Source organism: Hyperolius riggenbachi, chromosome 2 (assembly GCF_040937935.1).
Source record: "Hyperolius riggenbachi isolate aHypRig1 chromosome 2, aHypRig1.pri, whole genome shotgun sequence".
Classification (NCBI taxonomy): domain Eukaryota; kingdom Metazoa; phylum Chordata; class Amphibia; order Anura; family Hyperoliidae; genus Hyperolius; species Hyperolius riggenbachi.
This window is the reverse complement of record NC_090647.1, coordinates 148,156,812-148,183,032: the sequence shown is the minus strand read 5'-3', so window position 1 is coordinate 148,183,032 and position 26,221 is coordinate 148,156,812. Positions and strand designations below refer to the sequence as shown.

At 44.5% G+C, this 26,221-nt stretch overlaps 1 protein-coding gene across 1 annotated transcript in view; it reads left to right on the top strand.

Annotated features, from left to right (window-relative positions):
- Positions 1 to 26,221, top strand: part of SPATS2 (spermatogenesis associated serine rich 2) — a 197,928-nt gene that overhangs the window by 59,438 nt on the left and 112,269 nt on the right. Inside the window, exon 2 of the mRNA XM_068267664.1 lies at positions 6,237 to 6,408. Coding sequence (XP_068123765.1) covers positions 6,384 to 6,408 — 25 coding nt within the window. The 5' untranslated portion in view covers positions 6,237 to 6,383. The remainder of the gene's footprint in view (positions 1 to 6,236; positions 6,409 to 26,221) is intronic.

The window sequence follows — 26,221 nt, the reverse complement described above, 5'->3', positions numbered from 1 at the left end:
ATATGCACTCCCCACAGAGCTGCAGGGAATCCACTGAGAATGCTGTGCACATTGAATACAGAGGTGTTGTCTGTTTACAATCTCCTCATTCCCCTGCAGAGTACCTGCACATCATTCTTACATGCACCCACACTTATTTATTTTATTTATTTATTTATTTGTTGTATTTATAAAGCGCCAACATATTACGCAGCGCTGGACATTAATTTAGGTTACAGACAATATTTAGGGGTGACAAACAGCAATATGACAATACAGGAATACAAGAAAACCAGATCACACAGCACAGTATGAGTACAAGGTAATGCTTAGTCAGTCACTGGATGGGAGCATGGAGTTAGGCAAGTTAGGTTCACTCAAATGCATAGCATGGGTGCACAATAATAGAGGTGCATGATCAGGTAGGACACAAAAGGAGTGAGGACCCTGCCCAAAGGCTTACAATCTAGAGGGAGAGGTAGGGACACGAGAGGTAGGGGACCAGAGTTCGGCTGTGGGTTTAGAGAAATTGTGAGGGGTGGTAGGCAAGAGTGAAAAGGTGAGTTTTGAGGGCCTTCTTGAAGGTGTTGAAGGAGGGGGCTGCCCTAATGGGTGGAGGTAGGGAGTTCCATAGTGTTGGAGTGGCTCTTGATAGATGGTCACTTGATAGATGTTCTTTGTTCCGGTTGTACCTTTTACAAGTACTCTTACCAAGGACTAGTTTTAGTCTAAAGGGAATAAATATAGTAGTCTACATATCCTTCTCACTTCAGTTGTCTTGTAAAATTCCTAAGCGTTGGCAGTTAAGAGACGAATTTCATGTTACATACTTTTAATCAACAAAATTGTAATATGCAAATTAGGAGTCGGAGTCGGTGGAATCCTAAACTGAGGAGTCGGAGTCGGTGGATTTTTGGACCGACTCCACAGCCCTGATCTGCTACACAAAAACGCACCCAAAACCGCTAGGTATGTTTAGAAAACCTCTCTAAACATACCTAGAATCGCTCTGAAATCAGCTCCCAAAACCGCTAGCATATTGCGGATCTGCTACCGGTTTTGGTGTGCACTGGGCCTAAGTGTGGATCCTCAGCTCCTGCTGGTTCTAGCACACTTTCGGATCTGACTATGGGTCTGAGTGCTAACCCGTAGCATATGCAACAGCAGACAAGGAACAACTGACAGGCATGTTCTATATATACTGGGAGCGCTCCTTAGCACCGCCCCAGTCACTCAGCCAATCAAGATCAGTGTTGGAGTCGGCTGACCAGCTGACTCCCCTTCTGCTAGCATAAAGATCCTGTCTGTGTGTGTGTGCGCACGTGCGTAGACCTCAGTCTATGTGCGACTGAGGGACCAGGCAAAGTTCCATCGTGTAACAATGCGGCAAAGGCCGCTGGCTGAGACATGCGGGGACAGCCGCCATGCCGCTCAGCGCTGCGGTGGCCTCCCCCTCATTCACCACAGTCCCAGGCACAATTCCATCATGTACCCGCGCGGCGGAAACCGCCGGCTGAGACGCGGAGATAGCCGCCATGCCGCTCCCTGTTGCGGCGGCATCTCCGCTATCCTTTACAGTTTCAGTATTTTGCATAGGACTGCTGACCTTTTTTTATGGGAGTACTCTCTAGCCAGGCAAAATGTTTGGGTCACTAAGAGGGTATGGCCTGTCAACATTATCGGGAAGTGTTCTGACTGCAATGTAGATAGTAAGAGCTTGCATGCATGTAAAGAAAGTGCCTGGTAAAAAGGGGGTCAGAGAAAGTCATTAGTAGAATATGGGTTGAAAACATTCTACTACTTAATTACGATAGGAAAATATTGGTAATTTTTTCCTAGTTAGTTTACTATAACCTAACCCTACTCTCACACAGAACCCTTGCTCTGTCGATGCCTAACCTTAACTCACCCCCTCCCCCAGTTGTGCTTAACCTCTCCCCACGGTGCCTAACTTTAACCTCTAAGGACCCCTTCTAAACCCCCCCTCCCCCCCATTACACAAACACGCATGCACACGGTTGGCAGCTGTAAATAGTAAGTAGTGGCTATAAACTGTAAATAGTAGCGATAAACCTCGTGCCCCAAATTACCCACTAGTGCCCTTTTTACCTGCTTCCTGAGAGTGTCAATTGGAGATGGTTAGTGGGATGCAAATAATTCTGGCTTCTATGCAGATTTCATGCACATTTTATGCAATTAAGCCAGTCAGATTAACTTCCTATACATTTCTATTCACCCTGTGCGTACCTGCAAACAATTGGCATAAAATTGCATGCAAATCAGAATTATTTGAATTTTATTGACCATCTTTGATGTTAGACAGTTTCAGAACTGCTATATAACGGTCATGGCTAGCACTTTACGCTGATACAGGCCTTATGGTACATCCAGACATGGAATCAATGCATATATGGGTAGGATGAAGTCCATCATCCTATAATAAATTGACCTTGATTTTGGAACTTTGCTTTTACACCCCTTGTATAGTTGGCATTCAGATGTATACCGAGGCATATGGTTGTAATGCGGAGATGCAGTCTTGCATCTATTGTTCTTTACTCTGTGGTTGTTAGGTAAGTTACACCTGCTACTCACCAGCTTAATCTAGAGAGTAGAGGAAGAAGGCTTTATTGCACTGGCAAGCATTTTTGGCTCACAATCCATTCTCTCCACTTCTATCGATATTCATTCATCTTACTGATTGCTATTGGAATTTGCTTTGTTCAATTTTAAGTTTAGTTTAGCAAGTAGCAGCTATTGGGAATTGTATAATGGAATCCTGCAGAAAAGCAGAACTTGTTTCACACCAAACTGTTCTGCTGTCATTTATTATGTGGGTGGACAGTGGACAGAGAACTATGTAAGAATACAGTTGTCCAGGCAACTTGGGGCTTAGCAGTTTTTCAGGTGAAGTTACAGATCGATATTTACAATGGAGTTAACAGCGATGTTGATATTTATGCCAAGCTTCTTTTCCACTACTCGATCAACAAGCTGAAAATAGCTTGTTTAGGGACGGCTTTACTCAAAAGCCAATTAGCCAGATGTTAACACAAGACGTTGACTTTGTTGTTCTAATCCGAAGAGCAAAACACGGCTCGTTCTAAATCTCCAGTGGCATTTTTAGATAGCCTTTAAGTAGTTTTCTACAGTGAATTTTTTTGGGATGTTTAGAAAGATGGTTTCTTTAGCTGGTACACTGCATTAGTAATCTGTGAAGTGAAAATCCTTTACCGGTGCTTTTGTTGTAGCTACGCTGTTTATAAGAAATTAAAGAGGAAGGTTAAAGTGAACCTTAACTTCGTCATAAAAAAAGTTTCATTTATCTGGGGCTTCCCCCTGAAGATGTCCTGTCCCCCACCGTGGCTCCATGCACTTGCACTGCCGTGCGTGTCCTCGATCGCGCTTCCATCCCTCTGGCTGTCCTGCGCATGTGCAGTACCTGTACTGCGCATGCACAGGACAGGAACAGGAGCACAATCGAGGACACCCATGGCCAGGGCTGAGCAGGCACACTGCGAAAAAGAAACTGAGCCACAGCGGGGGACCGGATTAACTGGTTTTTTTTTTATGACTCAGTTCACTTATAACTTAGGAATGAGTGAAGAAAGAGAGTGAAAAAATTGACTTATGAGGGAGACAATGTATAAAGATAAACATGGTATTTTATTAAACAAGACATAGAATCCAGGATTGAACATCATCCCAATAAGTAGCAGATACCCACTTTACTACTAGAAATCTTTACCTTTTCTCAAGATAATCGGAGACATCTGTGTGGCTGATATTGAGATGAAACCCCTCAGTGTGATGTCGTCTGTGAACATTGTTGCATTGTGGGAAATAATAGCTGTTTCCAACTACCAAGCAAGCAGCATCTCCCTCTGTGCATAGAACACTCAGTAAATGAACATTCCACACTGATCACCTGAAAGGACGAACAATGTCGCCATCTATATTAAATTTCAGAATGTAAATTGGGGTGAGGAAAGATTTGCAATGACCAAACACTGAGTAAATTTTTTATAAATGAATATTGTAAAAAATAAAAATAAAAAAAGCAATTTTCTTCATTACCTTATTTTCACTACAGTTGCAAATAAACATTTAAGTTCTGAATAGCAGGCTGGACACCGTATGCAGTGCACTTTTAGCATCCTTTGAGATTTCATTACTGGTTCATACTGTGAAAGCTTTTTCAAGTGCTAGTGATTTGAAAAGCTCTTGCTAATGAAATGCTATGGGGGATTTTTATAAAATCCTATTGCTCAAATGAGAAGACACACATAGGATTACATTAGCAAGAGCTTTTAAAATCACAAGCGCTTAGAAAAAGGTCCTGCAGTGTGAACCAGCCCTCAGTCAGTGAGAATTGTTGAAAAACGTGCGTGTGCAGTATGGAGCGGCCTGTCTTCAGGAGCAATCATGCTCTTGTGTTTCTAAAAATCCTTGCTAATGTAATGCTATGAGCTTGATCTCACTTGAGCGATGTGACTTTATAAAAATCCCCCATAGCATTGCACTAGCAAGAGCTTTTCAAATGACCAGCGCTAAAAAAAAGCTCTGCTGACCTGTTCATTGTGAAGCTATGGAAGGAATAGTGATTGTCAGAAACCTTTACATAACTAGTGTACAGCAGGTTGCATAAAGCAGCTGCAGCCAGTAGAGCTATATTTCATGTCAGGCTTTTGTCATTTGTCTCTGGTGACACTGGTAGCCCTTTTCGTGACTGGATCAAAAATGTTAAGGTTTTTCTTCGCATTTATTCTTAAAAAAAAAAATACCAAGTGGAAGATAGAAATCTTTTTCATTTCTTTCAGTTAGAAAGTCAGCTCAGGACAGTGAAAGTAATATTCTATAACATTTACATAGTGTAGCTGACCTTTACTACACATTCAGCGGAGCATTCTGCTCTATAAACTCCTACACAGGACCTGTTCAAAGTCAGACTCACAACAACCAGGTGTTTTGTTTTGTTTTGTTTTTTTGTTTGTTTGTTTTTTTTTGTTTGTTTTTTTTTCCCCCCTGCTTTTAGGGCCTGGGAAACACTTGCACATTGACAGTGCATAGACTGTGTGACAGGTACTTGTGCTGTGCGTTCCTACAGTGCACTGCATGCACATTTGTGTGTGTGTGTGTGTGTGTGATGCAGTGCGGAACCATTTAATATAATTGAATGGGGTCATTCCTGCAACGCATGCACAATACGTTTGAACTGAGTCTTTACTGTATAATTCTGATTAAATTATAAACGGGCAGTCTCCTGCTTACAAACTGGTTCCATTCCTAGAGTTTGTAGGTTGATTCTTGTTTTGTATATACTGGAATGTGTGGCTACATTTATTTACTTTTGGGTAACATGGTTTTTGAACATACATTAACAATGTTTTTCTTTTGGTGGCTTTCAATGTTCATTAAACTATTTACAACACTATTTAATACTGTAACGTAACAACAAAAATAAGAAATAAAGACTTCAATACATTTTGCACATAAGGTCACCTTTTGTTTGTAACTTATGCCATTTGTAAATGGGGGAATTAAGTTTTACAGTCCTGAAATTGGTCTTAAAGGAATTGTCCAGGCAAAAAAAAAAAAAAATGTTTCTCTTACCTGGGGCTTCTACCAGCCCCATGCAGCCATCCTGTGCCCTCATAGTCACTCACTGTTGCTCCAGTCCCCCACTGGCAGCTAGCCGACCTCGGAGGTCGGCGGGCCGCATTGCGTACATTTTTACGCTTTCCCGCTAGTGTAGGAACATTAACACATACATTTTTACGCGTTAGTGGTGCAACGCGTAAACATTTACGCATGGCACTACTCGCTGCTGCTCCAGTCCCAATGGGGGACTAGAGCAGCAGTGAGTGACTGAGGGCGCAGGATGGCTGCATGGGGCTGGTAGAAGCCCCAGGTAAGTGAAACTGATTATTTTTACACTTATCACACTTAACTGCTCAATTACACATGACTGCTCAAATACAACTGTCCCCTCCAACCCCCCTCCCCCCCCCCCCCTTTTCCCCCTTTTTTTATTGTACTTTAAGCCACATCAAAATAAATACTGAGGGCATAGTGATCTAGACTTCACTCCATTGAAAGTACACACATTGCTTTATTTTTACAGCAGCAGAGTAACTATTATCTGTGAAATGGGATGTTTTTGACTTTATTTCAATCTACACAGCCCTGATTGTAGATGTTTCTAAGCTGCCAATTAGGTCTGGAATAGTCAGTAAAATGTGTCCCTTTTTTTGCAGAGCTCAGTAAAGTTAGACTTGGAAGAATCTGGCCAGTGATGTAAAGAACCATTGATACGCACTCCAGACTATCGTAAAGTCTTGTGAAACTAGGAGTGTCAACAAGCAAGGGTCTTTCTTTGGATTCAAAGAGTGTTTATTCTAAAGATGTCTCGGAAACATAGTAATAAGGGTAAGTTGTTAAATATTACTAAATGCATGCTTAACCACTTAAGGACTGCAGTCATAAAACCCCTTAAAGGGATACTGTAGGGGGGTCGGGGGAAAATGAGTTGAACTTACCCAAGGCTTCTAATGGCCCCCCGCAGACATCCTGTGTCCGCGCAACCACTCACCGATGCTCCGGCCCCGCCTCCGGTTCACTTCTGGAATTTCAGACTTTAAAGTCTGAAAACCACTGCGCCTGCGCAGCTGCATCCTCGCTCCCGCTGATGTCACCAGGAGAGTATTGCACAAGCCCAGTATGGTCTTTGGTCTGCGCAGTATTCTCCTGGAGCCATCAGCGGGAGCGAGGACACGGCAACGCAGGCGCAGCGGTTTTCAGACTTTAAAGTCAGAAATTCCAGAAGTGAACTGGAGGCGGGGCCGGAGCATCGGTGAGTGGCTGCGCGGGCACAGGATGTCTGTGGGGGGCCATTAGAAGCCCCGGGTAACTTCAACTCATTTTCCCCCGACCCCCCTACAGTATCCCTTTAAGGACCAGAGCCTTTTTTTCCATTCGGACCACTGCAGCTTTCACGGTTTATTGCTCAGTCATACAACCTACCACCTAAATGAATTTTACCTCCTTTTCTTGTCACTAATACAGCTTTCTTTCGGTGCTATTTGATTGCTGCTGCGAGTTTTACTTTTTATTATATTCATCAAAAAAGACATGAATTTTGTCAAAAAAATGACTTTTTTAACTTTCTGTGCTGACATTTTTCAAATAAAGTAAAATTTCCTATACATTTGAGCGCGAAAGTTATTCTGCTACATGTCTTTGATAAAAAAAAAAACATTCAGTGTATATTTATTGGATTGGGTAAAAGTTATAGCGTTTACAAACTATGGTGCCAAAAGTGAATTTTCCTATTTTCAAGCATCTCTGACTTTTCTGCGCACCTGTCAGGTTTCATGAGGGGCTAAAATTCCAGGATAGTACAAATCCCCCCCAAATGACCCCATTTTGGAAAGAAGACATCCCAAAGTATTCAGTGAGAGGCATGGTGAGTTCATAGAAGATTTTATTTTTTGTCACAAGTTAGCGGAAAATGACACTTTGTAACAAAAAAAAAAAAAAAAAAAAGTTTCCATTTCTTCTAACTTGCGACAAAAAAAAAATGAAATCTGCCACGGACTCACTATGCTACTCTCTGAATACCTTGAAGTGACTACTTTCCAAAATGGGGTCATTTGTGGGGTGTGTTCACTGTCCTGGCATTTTGGGGGGTGCCTAATTGTAAGCACCCCTGTAAAGCCTAAAGATGCTCATTGGACTTTGGGCCCCTTAGCGCAGTTAGGCTGCAAAAAAGTGCCACACATGTGGTATTGCCGTACTCAGGAGAAGTAGTATAATGTGTTTTGGGGTGTATTTTTACACATACCCATGCTGGGTGGGAGAAATATCTCCGTAAATGACAATTGTTTTATTTTTTTTACACACAATTGTCAATTTATAGAGATATTTCTCCCACTCAGCATGGGTATGTGGAAAAATACACCCCAAAACACATTATACTACTTCTCCTGAGTACGGCGATACCACATGTGTGGCACTTTTTTGCACCCTAACTGCGCTAAGGGGCCCAAAGTCCAATGAGTACCTTTAGGATTTCACAGGTCATTTTGAGAAATTTCGTTTCAAGACTGCTCCTCACGGTTTAGGGCCCCTAAAATGCCAGGACAGTATAGGAATCCCACAAATTACCCCATTTTAGAAAGAAGACACCCCAAGGTATTCCATTAGGAGGATGGTGAGTTCATAGAAGATTTTTTTTTTTTGTCACAAGTTAGCGGAAATTGATTTGAATTGTTTTTTTTTCACAAAGTGTCATTTTCTGCTAACTTGTGACAAAAATAAAATCTTCTATGAACTCACCATACTCCTAACGGAATACCTTGGGGTGTCTTCTTTCTAAAATGGGGTCATTTGTGGGGTTCCTATACTGCCCTGGCATTTTAGGGGCCCTAAACCGTGAGGAGTAGTCTTGAAACCAAATGTCGCAAAATGACCTGTGAAATCCTAAAGGTACTCATTGGACTTTGGGCCCCTTAGCGCACTTAGGGTGCAAAAAAGTGCCACACATGTGGTACCGCCGTACTCAGGAGAAGTAGTATAATGTGTTTTGGGGTGTATTTTTACACATACAGATGCTAGGTGGGAGAAATATCTCTGTAAATGACAATTATTTGATTTTTTTTACACACAATTGTCCATTTACAGAGAGATTTCTCCCACCCAGCATGGGTATGTATAAAAATACACCTCAAAACACATTATACTACTTCTTCTGAGTACGGCGATACCACATGTGTGACACTTTTTTGCAACCTAGGTGCGCTAAGGGGCCTAACGTCCTATTCACAGGTCATTTTGAGGCATTTGGATTCTAGACTACTCCTCACGGTTTAGGGCCCCTAAAATGCCAGGGCAGTAAAGGAACCTCACAAGTGACCCCATTTTAGAAAGAAGACACCCCAAGGTATTCCGTTAGGGGTATGGTGAGTTCATAGAAGATTTTTTTTTTTGTCACAAGTTAGCGGAAAATGACACTTTGTGAAAAAAAAAACAATACATATCAATTTCCGCTAACTTGTGACAAAAAATAAAATCTTCTATGAACTCACCATACTCCTAACGGAATACCTTGGGGTGTCTTCTTTCTAGAATGGGGTCATTTGTGGGGTTCCAATACTGCCCTGGCATTTTAGGGGCCCTAAACCGTGAGGAGTAGTCTTGAACCCAAATGTCTCAAAATGACCTGTGAAATCCTAAAGGTACTCATTGGACTTTGGGCCCCTTAGCACAGTTAGGCTGCAAAAAAGTGTCACACGTGGTATCGCCGTACTCAGAAGAAGTAGTATAATGTGTTTTGTGGTGTATTTTTACATATAACCATGCTGGGTGGGAGAAATATCTCTGTAAATGACACATTTTTGATTTTTTTTACACACAATTGTCCATTTACAGAGAGATTTCTCCCACCCAGCATGGGTATGTGTAAAAATACACCACAAAACACATTATACTACTTCTCCTGAGTATGGCGATACTACATGTGTGACACTTTTTTGCAGCCTAGGTGCGCTAAGGGGCCCAACGTCCTATTCACAGGTCATTTTGAGGCATTTGTTTTCTAGACTACTCCCTACGGTTTAGGGCCCCTAAAATGCCAGGGCAGTATAGGAACCCCACAAGTGACCCCATTTTAGAAAGACGACACCCCAAGGTATTCCGTTAGGGGTATGGTGAGTTCATAGAAGATTTTATTTTTTGTCACAAGTTAGTGAAAAATGACACTTTGTGAAAAAAAACAATAAAAATCCAATTTCCGCTAACTTTTGACAAAAAATAAAATCTTCTATGAACTCATCATACACCTAACAGAATACCTTGGGGTGTCTTCTTTCTAAAATGGGGTCACTTGTGGGGTTCCTATACTGCCCTGGCATTTTACGGGCCCAAAACTGTGAGTAGTCTGGAAACCAAATTTCTCAAAATGACTGTTCAGGGGTATAAGCATCTGCAAATTTTGATGACAGGTGGTCTATGAGGGGGCAAATTTTGTGGAAACGGTCATAAGCAGGGTGGCCTCTTAGATGACAGGATGAATTGGGCCTGATCTGATGGATAGGAGTGCTAGGGGGGTGACAGGAGGTGATTGATGGGTGTCTCAGGGGGCGGTTAGAGGGGAAAATAGATGCAATCAATGCACTGGGGAGGTGATCGGAAGGGGGTCTGAGGGGGATCTGAGGGTTTGGCTGAGTGATCAGGGCCCACACGGGGCAAATTAGGGCCTGATCTGATGGGTAGGTGTGCTAGGGGGTGACAGGAGGTGATTTATGGGTGTCTCAAGGTGTGATTAGAGGGGGGAAATAGATGCAAGCAATGCACTAGCGAGGTGATCAGGGCTGGGGTCTGAGGGCGTTCTGAGGTGTGGGCGGGTGATTGGGTGCCCGCAAGGGGCAGATTAGGGTCTAATCTGATGGGTAACAGTGACAGGTGGTGATAGGGGGTGATTGATGGGTAATTAGTGGGTGTTTAGAGGAGAGAAGAGATGTAAACACTGCACTTGGGAGGTGATCTGATGTCGGATCTGCGGGCGATCTATTGGTGTGGGTGGGTGATCAGATTGCCCGCAAGGGGCAGGTTAGGGGCTGATTGATGGGTGGCAGTGACAGGGGGTGATTGATGGGTGGCAGTGACAGGGGGTGATTGATGGGTGATTGACAGGTGATCAGTGGGTTATTACAGGGAATAACAGATGTAAATATTGCACTGGCGAATTGATAAGGGGGGGGTCTGAGGGCAATCTGAGCGTGTGGGCGGGTGATTGGGTGCCCGCAAGGGGCAGATTAGGGTCTAATCTGATGGGTAACAGTGACAGGTGGTGATAGGGGGTGATTGATGGGTAATTAGTGGGTGTTTAGAGGAGAGAATAGATGTAAACGATGGATTTGGGAGGTGATCTGATGTCTGATCTGCGGGCGATCTATTGGTGTGGGTGGGTGATCAGATTGCCCGCAAGGGGCAGGTTAGGGGCTGATTGATGGGTGGCAGTGACAGGGGGTGATTGATGGGTGGCAGTGACAGGGGGTGATTGACAGGTGATCAGTGGGTTAGTACAGGGAAGAACGGATGTAAATAATGCACTGGCGAATCGATAAGGGGGGGGGGGGGGTTGAGGGCAATCTGAGCGTGTGGGCGGGCGATTGGGTGCCCGCAAGGGTCTAATCTGATGGGTAACAGTGACAGGTGGTGATAGGGGGTGATTGATGGGTGATTGATGGGTAATTAGTGGGTGTTTAGAGGAGAGAATAGATGTAAACGATGGATTTGGGAGGTGATCTGATGTCGGATCTGCGGGCGATTTATTGGTGTGGGTGGGTGATCAGATTGCCCGCAAGGGGCAGGTTAGGGGCTGATTGATGGGTGGCAGTGACAGGGGGTGATTGATGGGTGGCAGTGACAGGGGGTGATTGACAGGTGATCAGTGGGTTATTACAGGGAAGAACGGATGTAAATAATGCACTGGCGAATCGATAAGGGGGGGGGGGGTTGAGGGCAATCTGAGCGTGTGGGCGGGCGATTGGGTGCCCGCAAGGGTCTAATCTGATGGGTAACAGTGACAGGTGGTGATAGGGGGTGATTGATGGGTGATTGATGGGTAATTAGTGGGTGTTTAGAGGAGAGAATAGATGTAAACGATGGATTTGGGAGGTGATCTGATGTCGGATCTGCGGGCGATCTATTGGTGTGGGTGGGTGATCAGATTGCCCGCAAGGGGCAGGTTAGGGGCTGATTGATGGGTGGCAGTGACAGGGGGTGATTGACGGGTGATTGACGGGTGATTGACGGGTGATTGACGGGTGATTGACGGGTGATTGACGGGTGATTGACGGGTGATTGACGGGTGATTGACGGGTGATTGACAGGTGATCAGGGGGGATAGATGCATACAGTACACAGGGGGGGGAGGGTCTGGGGGGGTCTGGGGAGAATCTGAGGGGTGGGGGGGTGATCAGGAGGGAGCAGGGGGCAGTTTAGGGACTAAAAAAAAAAATAGCGTTGACAGATAGTGACAGGGAGTGATGGATGGGTGATTAGGGGGGTGATTGTGTGCAAATGGTGGTCTGGGGGGTGGGCAGGGGGGGGTCTGAGGGGTACTGTGGGCGATCAGGGGGCAGGGGGGGGCAGATCAGTGTGTTTGGGTGCAGACTAGGGTGGCTGCAGCCTGCCCTGGTGGTCCCTCGGACACTGGGACCACCAGGGCAGGAGGCAGCCTGTATAATACACTTTGTAAACATTACAAAGCGTATTATACGCTTCCTATCCGGGGATCGTCGGGTTAACAACCCGCCGGCGCTTCCGATTGGCCGGCGGGTTGACGTCGCGGGTGGGCGGAGCCCATTGCCGGTGGATGCGCGCGCATCCCAGCGCGCGATCCCCGGCCAGAGAGTGCCCCAGGACCTGACGCCAATCTGCGTTACGTGGTCCTGGGGCTGCCACTTTGCCGCCGCCAATATGAAGTAGGCGGTCGGCAAGTGGTTAAAGGGACACTTAAGTCAAACAAGAAAAATGAGTTTTACTCACCTGGGGCTTCCAATAGCCCCCTGCAGCTGTCCAGTGCCCTCGCCGTCTCCATCCGATCCTTCTGGCCCCGCCGGCAGCCACTTCCTGTTTCAGTGACAGGAGCTGACAGGCTGGGGACGCGAGTGATTCTTCGCGTTCCTGGCCACAATAGCGCCATCTATGCTGCTATAGCATATATCATATACCATAAGAGCAGCATAGAGGGTGCTAATGTGTCTGGGAACGCGAAGAATCACTCGCGTCCCCAGCCTGTCAGCTCCTGTCACCGAAACAGGAAGTGGCTGCCGGCGGGGCCAGGAGGATCGGAGCGAGACGGCGAGGGCACCGGACAGCTGCAGTGGGCTATTGGAAGCCCTAGGTGAGTAAAACTCATTTTTTTTTTTTTTTTACTTAAGTGTCCCTTTAAATGGATCTTCAGGTAAAAAGTTAAACCTATCAGGGCTAGAACAGAATATGTCAACCTCCTACCTGTCTTAATTTTGGGAAAGGTTCCACAAAAGATCCAGCACTGCTCTGCAAAAATGTTCTTTATTGTATCAAAGTTAAAAACCTGAACGTGTAAAAAGGCTGAAGATTGGCTGCGGCCCTTTGTTTCTGGACTCCGCTCTTGTCTACTCCACACAGCCTAATCATCTCAGCAAGCAATGCCCATGTATATAGAAAATAATCAGCCAATCAGACCACACAGGAAGCATCATGTGACTAAATTGGACCTGATGGGAAACTGCAGGGAGAATGGCCACAAAGCTCCGCCCCTCAGTCAGTTGGTGTAAGTAAACAAGAACACCTACATGCCGGCCTAACGTAAACAAACTGCTAGCATGGCTGTGATGATATTGTCTGTTGAGACATAACACAATGGATATAGTGTAAAAAGGCCCTTTGTGAAGAGAACGCCCTAAAAACACCTTGTATCTTATAGATCCTTATTCACTTGAGACAAGCACACACTCCCACCTGGCTGTGCAAACATTTCAGGTTCATATCCTGACCCAGACAGTATCTGCTTAGGGATTGCATATCAAAGGTTCGTGTAAAGCGTGGCAGAACATATCTTGGGGTTTTATAAATTTGACATAAAATTTACCTACTTTATGCCTGGTGTCCTTTAAAAATGTCTGCTTGGCTGGCTGCTGGCTGTACTTGTCCTGTGTCACTGACCCACAAGGCTCTACACTGTGCAGGGGTTCTGACTCCCTCTGACCTCGCTGATTAATTACCTGTGCCTGGAGTGAGAGGTCTGAAGCCTGTTATCAGCATTGTGGACAGGCAGCTGACCTGATTTAAAGATTAGTTAGATGGCAGCCTCTGTATTCCTCTTGCCACACCTTTAAAACTAATTATTATATTGAAATTTTACCTGGTGGCAGCAATGTACTGTTTTGGCACATGGGATTTAGATTTTCATTCCTTAGCCTTTACTGGCCTTGAATAATGATAGTATTTCAGAGTTTTGTAATGAGCAGCAAATGATAGCTATAATCCTAATAGCTAAAAATTAGTAGATTGAGTCCATTAATCACAAATAAGTGTTATATTGTTTGAAGACTTTGCTGAGATTCAGTAACATAAATAGCACCATGTTGCTATTGGTAACTCCAACCACAACTTCTGTTGTCATTGAGAAGTACTGGAAAGTCTTTTTCACTTCTTGTTCCAGTAAATGGGTTCCTTTACAGCAGAAAGTGAATTGCAATCTTTCCGGCATAACAGATGGCAATAAAAACACTCACTTTAGAGTGCAGGAAGGTTTGCGCTGTGGTTTGTATTGCCATTATCTCATTGAAAATTTTTTTCTCCACTTCCAGTCCAAGTGTCAGGTTCATAGAGAACATGAAGTCAATGGAAATCTCCCCAGTAGGTAGAGATGTTGATGGGTTCTAATATCACCCAGTAGAGGTGGTCATTGGGGTGCTTAATAATTCCAGCCTGCAAATTGCATGCATAATAAAAAAACATTAGTTTTGTCAGAGCAGCGGCAGGTATGTAGAAAGACATCTGTACAATGCAGACGACTGCAGATACTGATAGTAAAAAAAAAAAAATAATAATAATCTCCCCCGTTCGGCATTATAGATCTGAACTGTCGGCATCAAAAATCTGTACCAGTTCCTATTATGCTAAAGGGACAGGGTATCCATATAGTATGGATATGCTACGCAGCACATCAAGGCATCCAATCTCTGGAAATGAATAAACATCCTGGGAGGTGTATTACTACATTTATATGCAACTTCAGACTTATGCTGGGAATACACGGTACGCTTGTACCGCTCGATCGAGCCATTAGATGGCTCGATTGATAATTTCCGACATCGGATCGATACCGCGGGCAGGACAATGGAAAAAGATAAGGAAAACGAGCAGAAGATAAGAGAATTGCCCGCGGGGACGAACGGGAATCGATCCGGCGGCATAATCGAGCGGTATAAAGTACCATATATTCCCGGCATAACCGTTTGGTTCCTGATGTAAACTGGTTAAAACGCACAGGCCCATATTCAATTCACTTTTTCTCCTAGGGCTGATACTGTGTGCATTGCATAAGACTGGACATAGATGTTAATTAATTTGCATAGAAATTTGCATCAACTCGGATGTATTTGCATATCATTGTTGATGATGAATTATGGAAATACTACAAATCTGTGCAGCTTGAAATTAGGTGTTTACTGCAAGATTTGATTTAGTACATTTACATTTTAGATTTTCATTTGGCATCATTCCGTATTATAATAGCACTATTGACCTAAGCCCCTTTAAAAACGGGCTCCAGGTCTGTCGCTGCACGCGCACACCTGTCCACCACACACGCCTGCGTGCGCACCCGACCGCCGCACAAGCACACGCTCAGCCGGCCTCCAGGTCCCTGCGTCCTGTCCCAACGGCTGTGTCATTGCAGGACATGCACAGTAGCTCAAAAGCACTGACACACGGACATGGGATGCAGGGACACTTGTATTTTATTAGGTAGGATAATTTTCAATCACTCATTTATTTGCACCTCTATGGCCATCCCTGCTGACTAATGTGGACTTTGGTACATGTAGATTTGGGCAAACATAGCTGGCACTGGTGTGTAGCTTTTTTTTTTTTTTTTTAATGTGCTGACAGTTCAAAAGGGTTACAGTAAATTTCAGCATTATTGAAAACATATCAATAAGTTTGTGCTCCCCATTGGTCCACTGTCTGGGCCATTTTCATTGGTCCAGGCAGTGGACGAATGAAGAACCCCTTGCTTTGCCAGGGCTCCTAGAGACAGTAATGAGGAGGAGGAGGAGCTCTGGAGCACAGTCTAGAGTTGAATATTTGGTCTAGAGGGGAGTGGCCTCCCAATGATTCTCTCCGCTGCTCTGATGACCCTCTGCAGTTTGTGTCTGTCGCTGGCAGAGGACAGAGTCAATTGCAGTGTAGAAGCTCGTCAGAAGCTCGCGGGCCATACCGAACTTCTTTAGTTGGTGTAGGAAAAAGTCTGCTGGGCTTTTTTCTGGGTGGGGGTTGTGTTGGCTTTCTAAGTCAGGTCCTTACAGATTGTCGTGCCGAGGAGGCGTGCACAGGGAACATTCTCAACTACCGTGCCATCAATGCTGATCGGGGGTGGAGTGGTAGCGTGTTTCCTAAAGTCGATGATCATCTCAACCGTTTTAGCAGTGTTGAGGACCAGCCCATTCCGTTGAGGACCAGCCCATTGTTGAGGTCTGAGACACCATGTTTTTTGGGGACAGGGATCATTGTGGACCTTTTGAAGCAAGCAGGGACCCTGCCTTCCTGGATGGATTTGGTGAAGATGGATGAGAGAATTGGAGCAAGCTGCTGCTCGCAGGTTTTCAGACAGGCTGGTGACACTCCATCTGGGCCTGAAGCTTTCCTTGCATTTATTCCTGACAGGTGTTTTCTGACATCACCCTTATCCACCGCTAGAGGGAGCATCGCTCAGGCTTTGCTGGTAATCCTCGTGAAATGGCAAGGTGATAAGTAGCTCGCATCTACAAGCTCCTTATCACCTTTAATAGGCTATGGCCCACAGTGTGAATCTCTCTGAAAAGATTGTACCTTGGATCACAGACAGACATTTGGTGGTATAGGAAGTCTCCAGTGACTTCTGACTCGCCAGGAAATTAAGTGATTTATATGGCATAAGCTAATCAAAGGGCCTGTATACAGACTGTAATAGGTTCTACATTTAAATGCCTACACAGATAAAAGAAAACGTGTGTGCCTGGAGAGAGGGTTCAAGCTTTGCAGAATTGACCCGCTAATCCAGGCTGTGATCCCACCCTAACTTTTGAAATTGACGTTTTGAAATCCTTTGCTCATATCATGGTATGGGTCCTGGAATATTACTGGGGGAAACAAGTAATTTGTCTGGTAATTTCATCTGCAGTTATTTCCAGGGCAAGTGAGTTTCCACCCTGATAAAGTATAACTGCTGGAGTGTCCCCCCTCCCCCCATAGTGCAATTTCCAGTGTCTGTGCAGCCACTTTGCATGTAACTGGCCAGACTGATTCATGAAAGCTGTGCTGGAGTGTTTGCAGGAGATTCTTTTTATATAGGATCATTTCCTTGAGTTGGAGAGGATTTGTGCAAATCATCTGGATGGAACACTGGCTTGGAACGTGACTTAGCAGAATGTGCTCCAATCTTCACTTTTTCCATTTTTTGGCCTTTGTCTTCCTTGTAACTAATTGTATCCTAAACATTTCAATCAGATTGGGTTAATTCTATCACTGAATCTCAAAGTAAAAAAAGAAAAAAATGAAAGGCACCAATACTGTAAGAAGCTCAGGGGAAATCTAGTTGTAATCGCCTGTGAATAGTTTTTCAGACCTGCGTGTGACTAGCTGTGGAAAGCACAGCACTGATCCCTACAGACCCTCCCAGCTTCAGGCCTTTATGTGCCACAGTGGAAATCTCTTCTGTCAGCTGGATATTAAGAATGTGTTCAGTGATTTTCTAAAATGCCAGGCACGCTTAGTATCACAGAGCTGGCTTATTTGGCACCTGGTGACCGTATAAACAGCTTTTATACTAATGCATCAATTTTTAATGAGCTTTGTGTAGGAATTATTATAGCTGTACATAAATGTCTTCCCATCCACTCAGTCACACGGGGTCCAAAACAGAGGACTACCGTAATTCCCACCCTTGTTGCAGCACTTTCTGCGTGCTCTGTAGCATGGAAGAGCTCTGCTAACGCCAGAACTTTTTCCTGGACACAATCAAAAGAACTTCTGGCAATTGAGTCCTTTGATTGGCCCCTGGTGATCCCACAAACAGCACTTGTAAACACTGTCTCATCACAGAGCATCTGTCTCCGCTCCATCTCTGAACAGAGATAACGTTCTGCACAAAAGCAGACGTAGAGAAGAAAGGTTTAGGGAAAAAATGAAATTCAAATGCAAAGTAATTTACAAAATGCAGATAAAGGTCCAATGGGTGTTCACCACTGGGATAAACCATTATAGGATCAGATAATAGGTGTTGAATCAAATAGGCACCAGAAATACACATACATCCTCTATACATTTTTTCATCTCCATTGTTTGACCAATTTTGCTCTCTCCCAGTAGCTCACAGACACAGTAATACATCTATATTAAAACGTGTGCATGTAGGCATAGTACATTTCTTGCTCTCCTTCAGACTGTAAGCCTCAAACCCCAAACGGCAAGGTGGGCAACTTGTGAGATGCTTTTGGCTTCAGCAGGCTTGGTGCGCAGCCCTGCAGAGTAGGGTGCCAAGGCTGAGCAGAGATGGGTGCATTTCTGGGGGCAAAGACACTGTCGCATATTATCAGGCTGATAGTGATGAGCTGCAAGCATCAAGGTGCACAAAGATCAAAGCAGCTGCAGACACTATCATTAAAGCAGCTGCTAGATGACAGATCAAAGCTTCTGTTGCAGAAGACATCAAAGCTGTCATTGTAATGTCTGGCGGCCAAAGGTGTGATCACAGGCTACATTTTGTTGGCAGAGGACCTGCACAATTTAAATGGTTACCACCTTGGAAAGTGCACAGGGATACAAATGGGCCAGTACCATGGTAATGTGAGATGAGGTATCGTTATCTCAATATTACCACCATGCCCATAACTGTACTCCATTCTATCATCACCACTGTTGTAAAACCATCTGTACCACCGTATTATGTAGATACCGTAGACCCATAGGTTCTGCACACTTTCTGTGAAACATTCTATATAGTCTGAGTAAAAGAAACCTTATATTTTTTAGGGGGGGGGGGGGAGTGCAAAATTCAGCTGTATATGCAATGTACTGCAATCAACCCTAATGTGCCCAGGTTGAAATATCAGGTCTGGCATGCAGCTGTTAACCTGTTCACGGCGAAAGCTTTGCTCAGGGTAAGGGGCTGCACAGGGGCTTAAAATGGACACCGCTTCATGTTGAGGAGAGGCTGTATCTACCACACCATGCAGTGCAGAGAGCATCAGCTAGAATTAGTACTAGTGTTTCCCCCGGCGTCAGAAGCTGTACATCAATTTTTTGACCTGTAAACTGCTGCTTCGGAATTTGTGTGGCTCCCTATGTCTAATAAAAGCAACAAAAAAATTAGAGGTGCGGTTATTTTCAGCTGCTCATGTCTGCGCTCCTGTACGTTCCTGTGCATTCTTACTGCGCAGGCGCCAGTAGGAATTGCGCAATAGCATGAAGCCACTTGTGCACACCTTTTTTCCTCTGTATCACGAGCAGACCGGTAGACCGCGGGAGGACGGCGTGGGACTTGTGTTTATGGGGCTGAAGGAAACCCTGGATAAGTATCTAATCTTTAGATTTATTGATCTCTGGTTTACTTTAAAGTGAACCTCCAGACTAAAAATCTACTCAGCAGCACTGAAAAGGCTTGGCGTTTCTTGAACAGTTTCACAGCATCAGAACTTTGATTTTCTTACCCAAGCCTCATTTTTAGCTGCACAGAATAAAAATGCTCGGGCATTGTTCCCCTAATGCCGTGCAAAGCATGATGGGATTTCTGATGTTGTTCTCCTGCTGTTTTGGCGCAAATTTTGTTTTTGGAATTTGAGAATTGAAGCCTAGCGTGCGCAGCTGGGAGGGGTGATCAGGACACAGGACTGTTGGAACTGTCTCATGCTCCCTGTCACCTCCTTTCAAACAAAAATATGGCTGTCCCCATGAAAAAGATGGCTGCCCCCATGAAATCACAAACATTTGCCTGGGTAAGAGATTATATTGCCTATCTATTTTAATTAACATAACTAATGTAACTTAATGACAGTATGTTTGTTTAGGCTGAAGTTCCTCTTTAAGGAACAAACATGCGCTCGCTGTATGTGTTTAGCTGTAGTGAAGGAGGGCTGTTGCATGACGGGACAGACTAAGGAAACTGCACTGGTCCCTGTCTATTTTTCCACTGACCTGGCTGCCACTGTGTAGACTGAAGGCAGAGCCTGCTACTCTGCCAGCGTAGCAGAGACACACAGCCCTGCTAGTGCTATGCTCTGGCACCACCACACACACGCTGGCTAGTACAGGAGGAAGAACAGGATGAGTTTAAGAGGGGACAAGACTCAAGCTGAGGGGCAGTACAGTGTGTTGCTCGGTGGCAGTGCAACTAATTACCCAGAATGCTGATAGGCTGCCTTGTGCTGTCTGTGTTAGAAAACAAAGGTGCAACCTTTGCTGCTTTGAAGGCTGAGAAGACTGAATTTGCCAGGCCCCCGGCGTGACGCATCGTGATGATGCTGGCTGTGTCCAGAGAACTTAAAAGCTCAGCTCACTGTACTGTGGCATGCACGGGGCACCCGCAGGCTCCACGCCACTGCTGATTACATGTGCTGTAGTTTTTTTTGTACATTCATGAAACTTTAACCACTTGCCGACCGCCCACAGCCCATGGGCGGCGGCAAAGTGGACGCCTAAAGGACCGCAATACGCCTTCAGGCGGCGCGTCCTTTAGGCATGCCGGGGGAGCGATCGCGTCATTGATGACGCGCGCTTCCCCCGGCAACTGGCTCCGCCCACCCGCCGTAACATCCCGCCGGCCATACGGAAGCGCCGGCGGGATGTTAACCCCGCGATCGCCGCTACAAAGTGTATAATACACTTTGTAATGTATACAAAGTGTATTATACAGGCTGCCTCCTGCCCTGGTGGTCCCAGTGTCCGAGGGACCACCAGGGCAGGCTGCAGCCACCCTAGTCTGCACCCAAACACACTGATCTGCCCCCCCCGCCCACTGATCGCCCACAGCACCCCTCAGACCCCCCCCTGCCCACCCCCCAGACCCCTGTTTGCACCCAATCACCCCCCTAATAACCCATCAATCACTCCCTGTCACTATCTGTCAACGCTATTTTTTTTTTAACCCCCCCCCCCTGCCCCCTGCCCCCTCCTGATCACCCCCCCCACCCCTCAGATTCTCCCCAGACCCCCGGAAAATTGATTTTTATTGTTTTTTTCACAAAGTGTCATTTTCCACTAACTTGTGACAAAAAATAAAATCCTCTATGAACTCACCATACTCCTAACGGAATACCTTGGGGTGTCTTCTTTCTAAAATGGGGTCATTTGTGGGGTTCCTATACTGAACTGGCATTTTAGGGGCCCTAAACCGTGAGGAGTAGTCTGGAAATCAAATTTCGCAAAATGACCTGTGAAATCCTAAAGGTACTCATTGGACTTTGGGCCCTTTAGCGCAGTTAGGGTGCAAAAAAGTGCCACACATGTGGTATTGCCATACTCGGGAGAAGTAGTACAATGTGTTTTGGGGTGTATTTTTACACATACCCATGCTGGGTGGGAGAAATACCTCTGTAAATGACAATCTTTTGATTTTTTTTTACACACAATTGTCCATTTACAGAGTTATTTCTCCCACCCAGCATGGGTATGTGTAAAAATACACCCCAAAACACATTGTACTACTTCTCCCGAGTACGGCGATACCACATGTGTGGCACTTTTTTGCACCCTAACTGCGCTAAAGGGCCCAAAGTCCAATGAGTACCTTTAGGATTTCACAGGTCATTTTGCGGAATTTGATTTCCAGACTACTCCTCACGGTTTAGGGCCCCTAAAATGCCAGGGCAGTATAGGAACCCCACAAATGACCCCATTTTAGAAAGAAGACACCTCAAGGTATTCCGTTAGGAGTATGGTGAGTTCATAGAAGATTTTATTTTTTGTCACAAGTTAGTGGAAAATGACACTTTGTGAAAAAACAATAAAAATCAATTTTCCGCTAACTTTTGACAAAAAATAAAATCTTCTATGAACTCACCATACTCCTAACGGAATACCTTGGGGTGTCTTCTTTCTAAAATGGGGTCATTTGTGGGGTTCCTATACTGCCCTGGCATTTTAGGGGCCCTAAACCGTGAGGAGTAGTTTGGAAATCAAATTCCGCAAAATGACTTGTGAAATCCTAAAGGTACTCATTGGACTTTGGGCCCTTTAGCGCAGTTAGGGTGCAAAAAAGTGCCACACATGTGGTATCGCCGTACTCGGGAGAAGTAGTACAATGTGTTTTGGGGTGTATTTTTACACATACCCATGCTGGGTGGGAGAAATAACTCTGTAAATGGACAATTGTGTGTAAAACAAATGAAAAAATTGTCATTTACAGAGATATTTCTCCCACCCAGCATGGGTATGTGTAAAAATACACCCCAAAACACATTATACTACTCTTGAGTACGGCAATACCACATGTGTGGCACTTTTTTGCAGCCTAACTGCGCTAAGGGGCCCAAAGTCCAATGAGCACCTTTAGGCTTTACAGGGGTGCTTACAAATTAGCACCCCCCAAAATGCCAGGACAGTGAACACACCCCACAAATGACCCCATTTTGGAAAGTAGACACTTCAAGGTATTCAGAGAGGGGCATGGTGAGTCCGTGGCAGATTTCATTTTTTTTTGTCGCAAGTTAGAAGAAATGGATTCTTTTTTTTTTCTTTTTTTTTGTCACAAAGTGTCATTTTCCGCTTACTTGTGACAAAAAATAATATCTTCTATGAACTCACTATGCCTCTCAGTGAATACTTTGGGATGTCTTCTTTCCAAAATGAGGTCATTTGGGGGGTATTTATACTATCCTGGAATTCTAGCCCCTCATGAAACATGACAGGGGGTCAGAAAAGTCATAGATGCTTGAAAATGGGAAAATTCACTTTTTGCACCATAGTTTGTAAACGCTATAACTTTTACCCAAACCAATAAATATACACTGGTTTTTTTTTTTATCAAAAACATGTTTGTCCACATTTTTCGCGCTGCATGTATACAGAAATTTTACTTTATTTGAAAATTGTCAGCACAGAAAGTTAAAAAAATCATTTTTTTGCCAAAATTCATGTCTTTTTTTGATGAATATAATAAAAAGTAAAAATCGCAGGAGCAATCAAATAGCACCAAAAGAAAGCTTTATTAGTGACAAGAAAAGGAGCCAAAATTCATTTAGGTGGTAGGTTGTATGAGCGAGCAATAAACCGTGAAAGCTGCAGTGGTCTGAATGGAAAAAAAGTGGCCGGTCCTTAAGGGGTAGAAAGACTGTGGTCCTCAAGTGGTTAATATGGAAGCTGCCATATTTACTATAATGAAAAAAATGCCACGTGGGCTTTTTGTCTTCAGCTCTTTGAGCTCACACCTGGAATAAGCATGTAGTCAGGCCGGGAAATCTGATTTCTGGTTTAGTGTCAGTGATTCAGAAATTAAGATTAGCTCTACAAGCTATCTAATAACATTTGTAAAGAGAAATCTGCAACGGTTCCTTTTATCTACTTTTCATTTTGACTTTTTTTTTCTCTCTCTCTCTCTCTCCATAATGCAATACTTTAGTCAACACTTATAACTTTAGGCTTGTGAATTTTGTTATACGTTGTTTTTTTTTTGTGATGTAAGATGTATGGCATAAGACAGATGTAATAACCACGTAGTATGCAAGCTTTGCAGCTGTCTAAATAATAACTTTACAGTCAGCCCTGCGAGTAGTTTCAGAGCATCTGTGCCCATTGCAACCAAGCTATGAGAAATGCAAATTCCCAGCTGTGTGACTTTCACAAGGTATTGTTGAATCTTCACTGTTCTCTTTTTACAAAACAATTGGTTATCCAGATGGCTACACCAACTAAAATGTTTTGTTTTTTTTTTTGGTTCCTGTCACGTAATAAAGAGGTGCAAAAACGAATTTTTATTTTGAGACAGTTTTTATTGGTGTTGAATATCTAGTTTACATTTATTCAGCTAGGTCTTGGTTTTTCTGATTTACAGTATTTGAAATGACAAGCGTTTGTGTGAATTTGTCCTAAGAGAAAAAACACCAACTGTGAGCAGCGCAAGTACTACACCCCAATTGCCTCAGATAATCCGCTGACTGCGTACACATTTGTGCGGCAGTTGACTTTTTTTTTTTCCCCCTTCATGCATATCCCCATTGACTGGCGTCACCACCTTTGTAGTAATTCATATAGTATTTGCAAGCATTTGTACTTTTGCTTCCATGTGGCAGTCAACCATCGAATGCCTGTCAGATGATGCATTGAACATCTGTGCATCGCATATCAACTGCTTGAACCACATGACAGTCTATCTGACGAGACCCTTAGGATTTGTGTTTCTTAGCACTGCCGTTTATAGCATGTGTTGGACCAACCGCTTGAGTTCTTGGGATCTTGGAATGTCCGAGCAAACTGTAATGTAGAATGAAAGCAAAACTGAAGTTAAAATAAACGAATAAAAATTATAGATGATTATTTGTATGTGTAGAACCAATTTTTAAATAGGATGGCAAACAGACAGAAGTAATGACCCTTTCAACTCATCCAGATAGCAGTGTTTTGCCTTCTATTTACTTTTCAGGAAACCACACTGAAATAAGCTGTGGACAAGCTCTTTTGAATAGATAAAAACAGCTTTCATATTTTTTAAGTTACTCTCTACAAAAACAAAATGGCAAATTTAGACAATTTCTTAGTAGGACTAGTGTTAAGGTGCCCATTAATCTATCGTTTTTATGGAACACATGACCATCCGATACAATCATTTTATTGAATCGGAGGAAAATCTGGGCGGCAACAAGCATGCCCAGTCAATGATTCCATCAATTTTGGGCCAAAATTAGTCCAATGTATCAACTGAGCATGCTGGAAAATCTAAATCTAATATAGCCAATTCAGTGCACGGCGGTAATGGTGTACAAATTACATATGTGACGGAGTGCCATCCGCTGCCCCCCCCTCCCCCAGTCCTTGTGTTCAGTTTAAATTCTCATCTCTCCCGCTGGCATGACTCCTTGGCAATAAACCCCCAAGTGGCACCAGGTGCAGGTGTGTGACATACACTTGCTAGGTAGTGGTACTCACATTAACAGCGGAAACACGGTTGATGGCGGATGAGGCAGGGAGCCGTGCCAGTGAGGTAGGTGAGAATTTACACTGTACAAGCGCTGGGGGGAGGTGGTGGTGGTTTACATTTGAGGAAGCCAATTCTAGATATACTGTACTTCATGCTGCAATCTATCGGGAGTCGATCTGCATAGGCGACAGATCTGATCAGATAGGGCAGCATGGTGGCGTAGTGGTTAGCTCTCTCGCCTTTCAGCGCTGGGTCCCTGGTTCGAATCCCAGCCAGGGCACTATCTGCAAAGAGTTTGTATGTTCTCTCCGTGTCTGCGTGGGTTTCCTCCGGGCACTCCGGTTTCCTCCCACATTCCAAAAAAACATATGGATAAGTTAATTGGCTCCCCCTAAAAAAAAATTGGCCCTAGACTACATTACTTACACTACATAATATAGACCTATGGCAATGGTAGGGATTAGATTGTGAGCTCCTTTGAGGGATCTGCCTTTGTGGGATCTGCCCATACATTGGTAGATGTATGGTCACATTTAGATGTACCTATATTTATCTCATTATGTCAGTTGTCACTTTAGATATGCTTTAAATAAGTTTTGGTAATATAAACTGCACATACGATAATAAACAGAATAGTCTTAAAGGGAAGGTTCGGGGAGGGGAGTGAAAAAATAAAAATCAATTTCCACTTACCTGGGGCTTCCTCCAGCCCGTGGCAGGCAGGAGGTGCCCTCGCCCCGCCGCTCCCGGTGGCCGACCTGGTCAGGCCGGCTGCCAGGTCGGGCTCTTCTGCGCTCCAAGGCCCGGCACTTCTGCGTCCCTCGCAGCCGTGCTGACGTCATCGGACGTCCGCCGGGCTGTACGGCGCAGTAGTTCTGCGCCTGCGCAGTAGAGCCCGGCGGACGTCCGATGACGTCAGCGCGGCTGCGTGGGACGCAGAAGTGCTGGGCCTTGGAGCGCAGAAGAGCCCGACCTGGCAGCTGGCCAGGTCGGGTCGGCCACCGGAGACCACCGGGAGCCTGCGGAGCAGCGGCGAGGGCACCTCCTGCCTGCCACGGGCTGGAGGAAGCCCCAGGTAAGTGGAAATTGATTTATATTTTTTCACTCCTCTCCCTGAACCTTCCCTTTAAGATACATTGCATCTGTATTTTTCAGTAGTTCCATAGAAACAAGCATATGTAAGTGGAAACGAGACTAAAGTGAGCTTTGTTCTTCTGATTCCCAGCTGACTAGTGAAGTCCTCTATTATATCACATTACTAATAGGAATCCTTAAAGGTCATATAGGAGCTTAGCCTGACACTGGGGGGGCGTTTATTTGGTGCTCTTGGCAACACCAGTACTCTACGTTGCTCTTTAG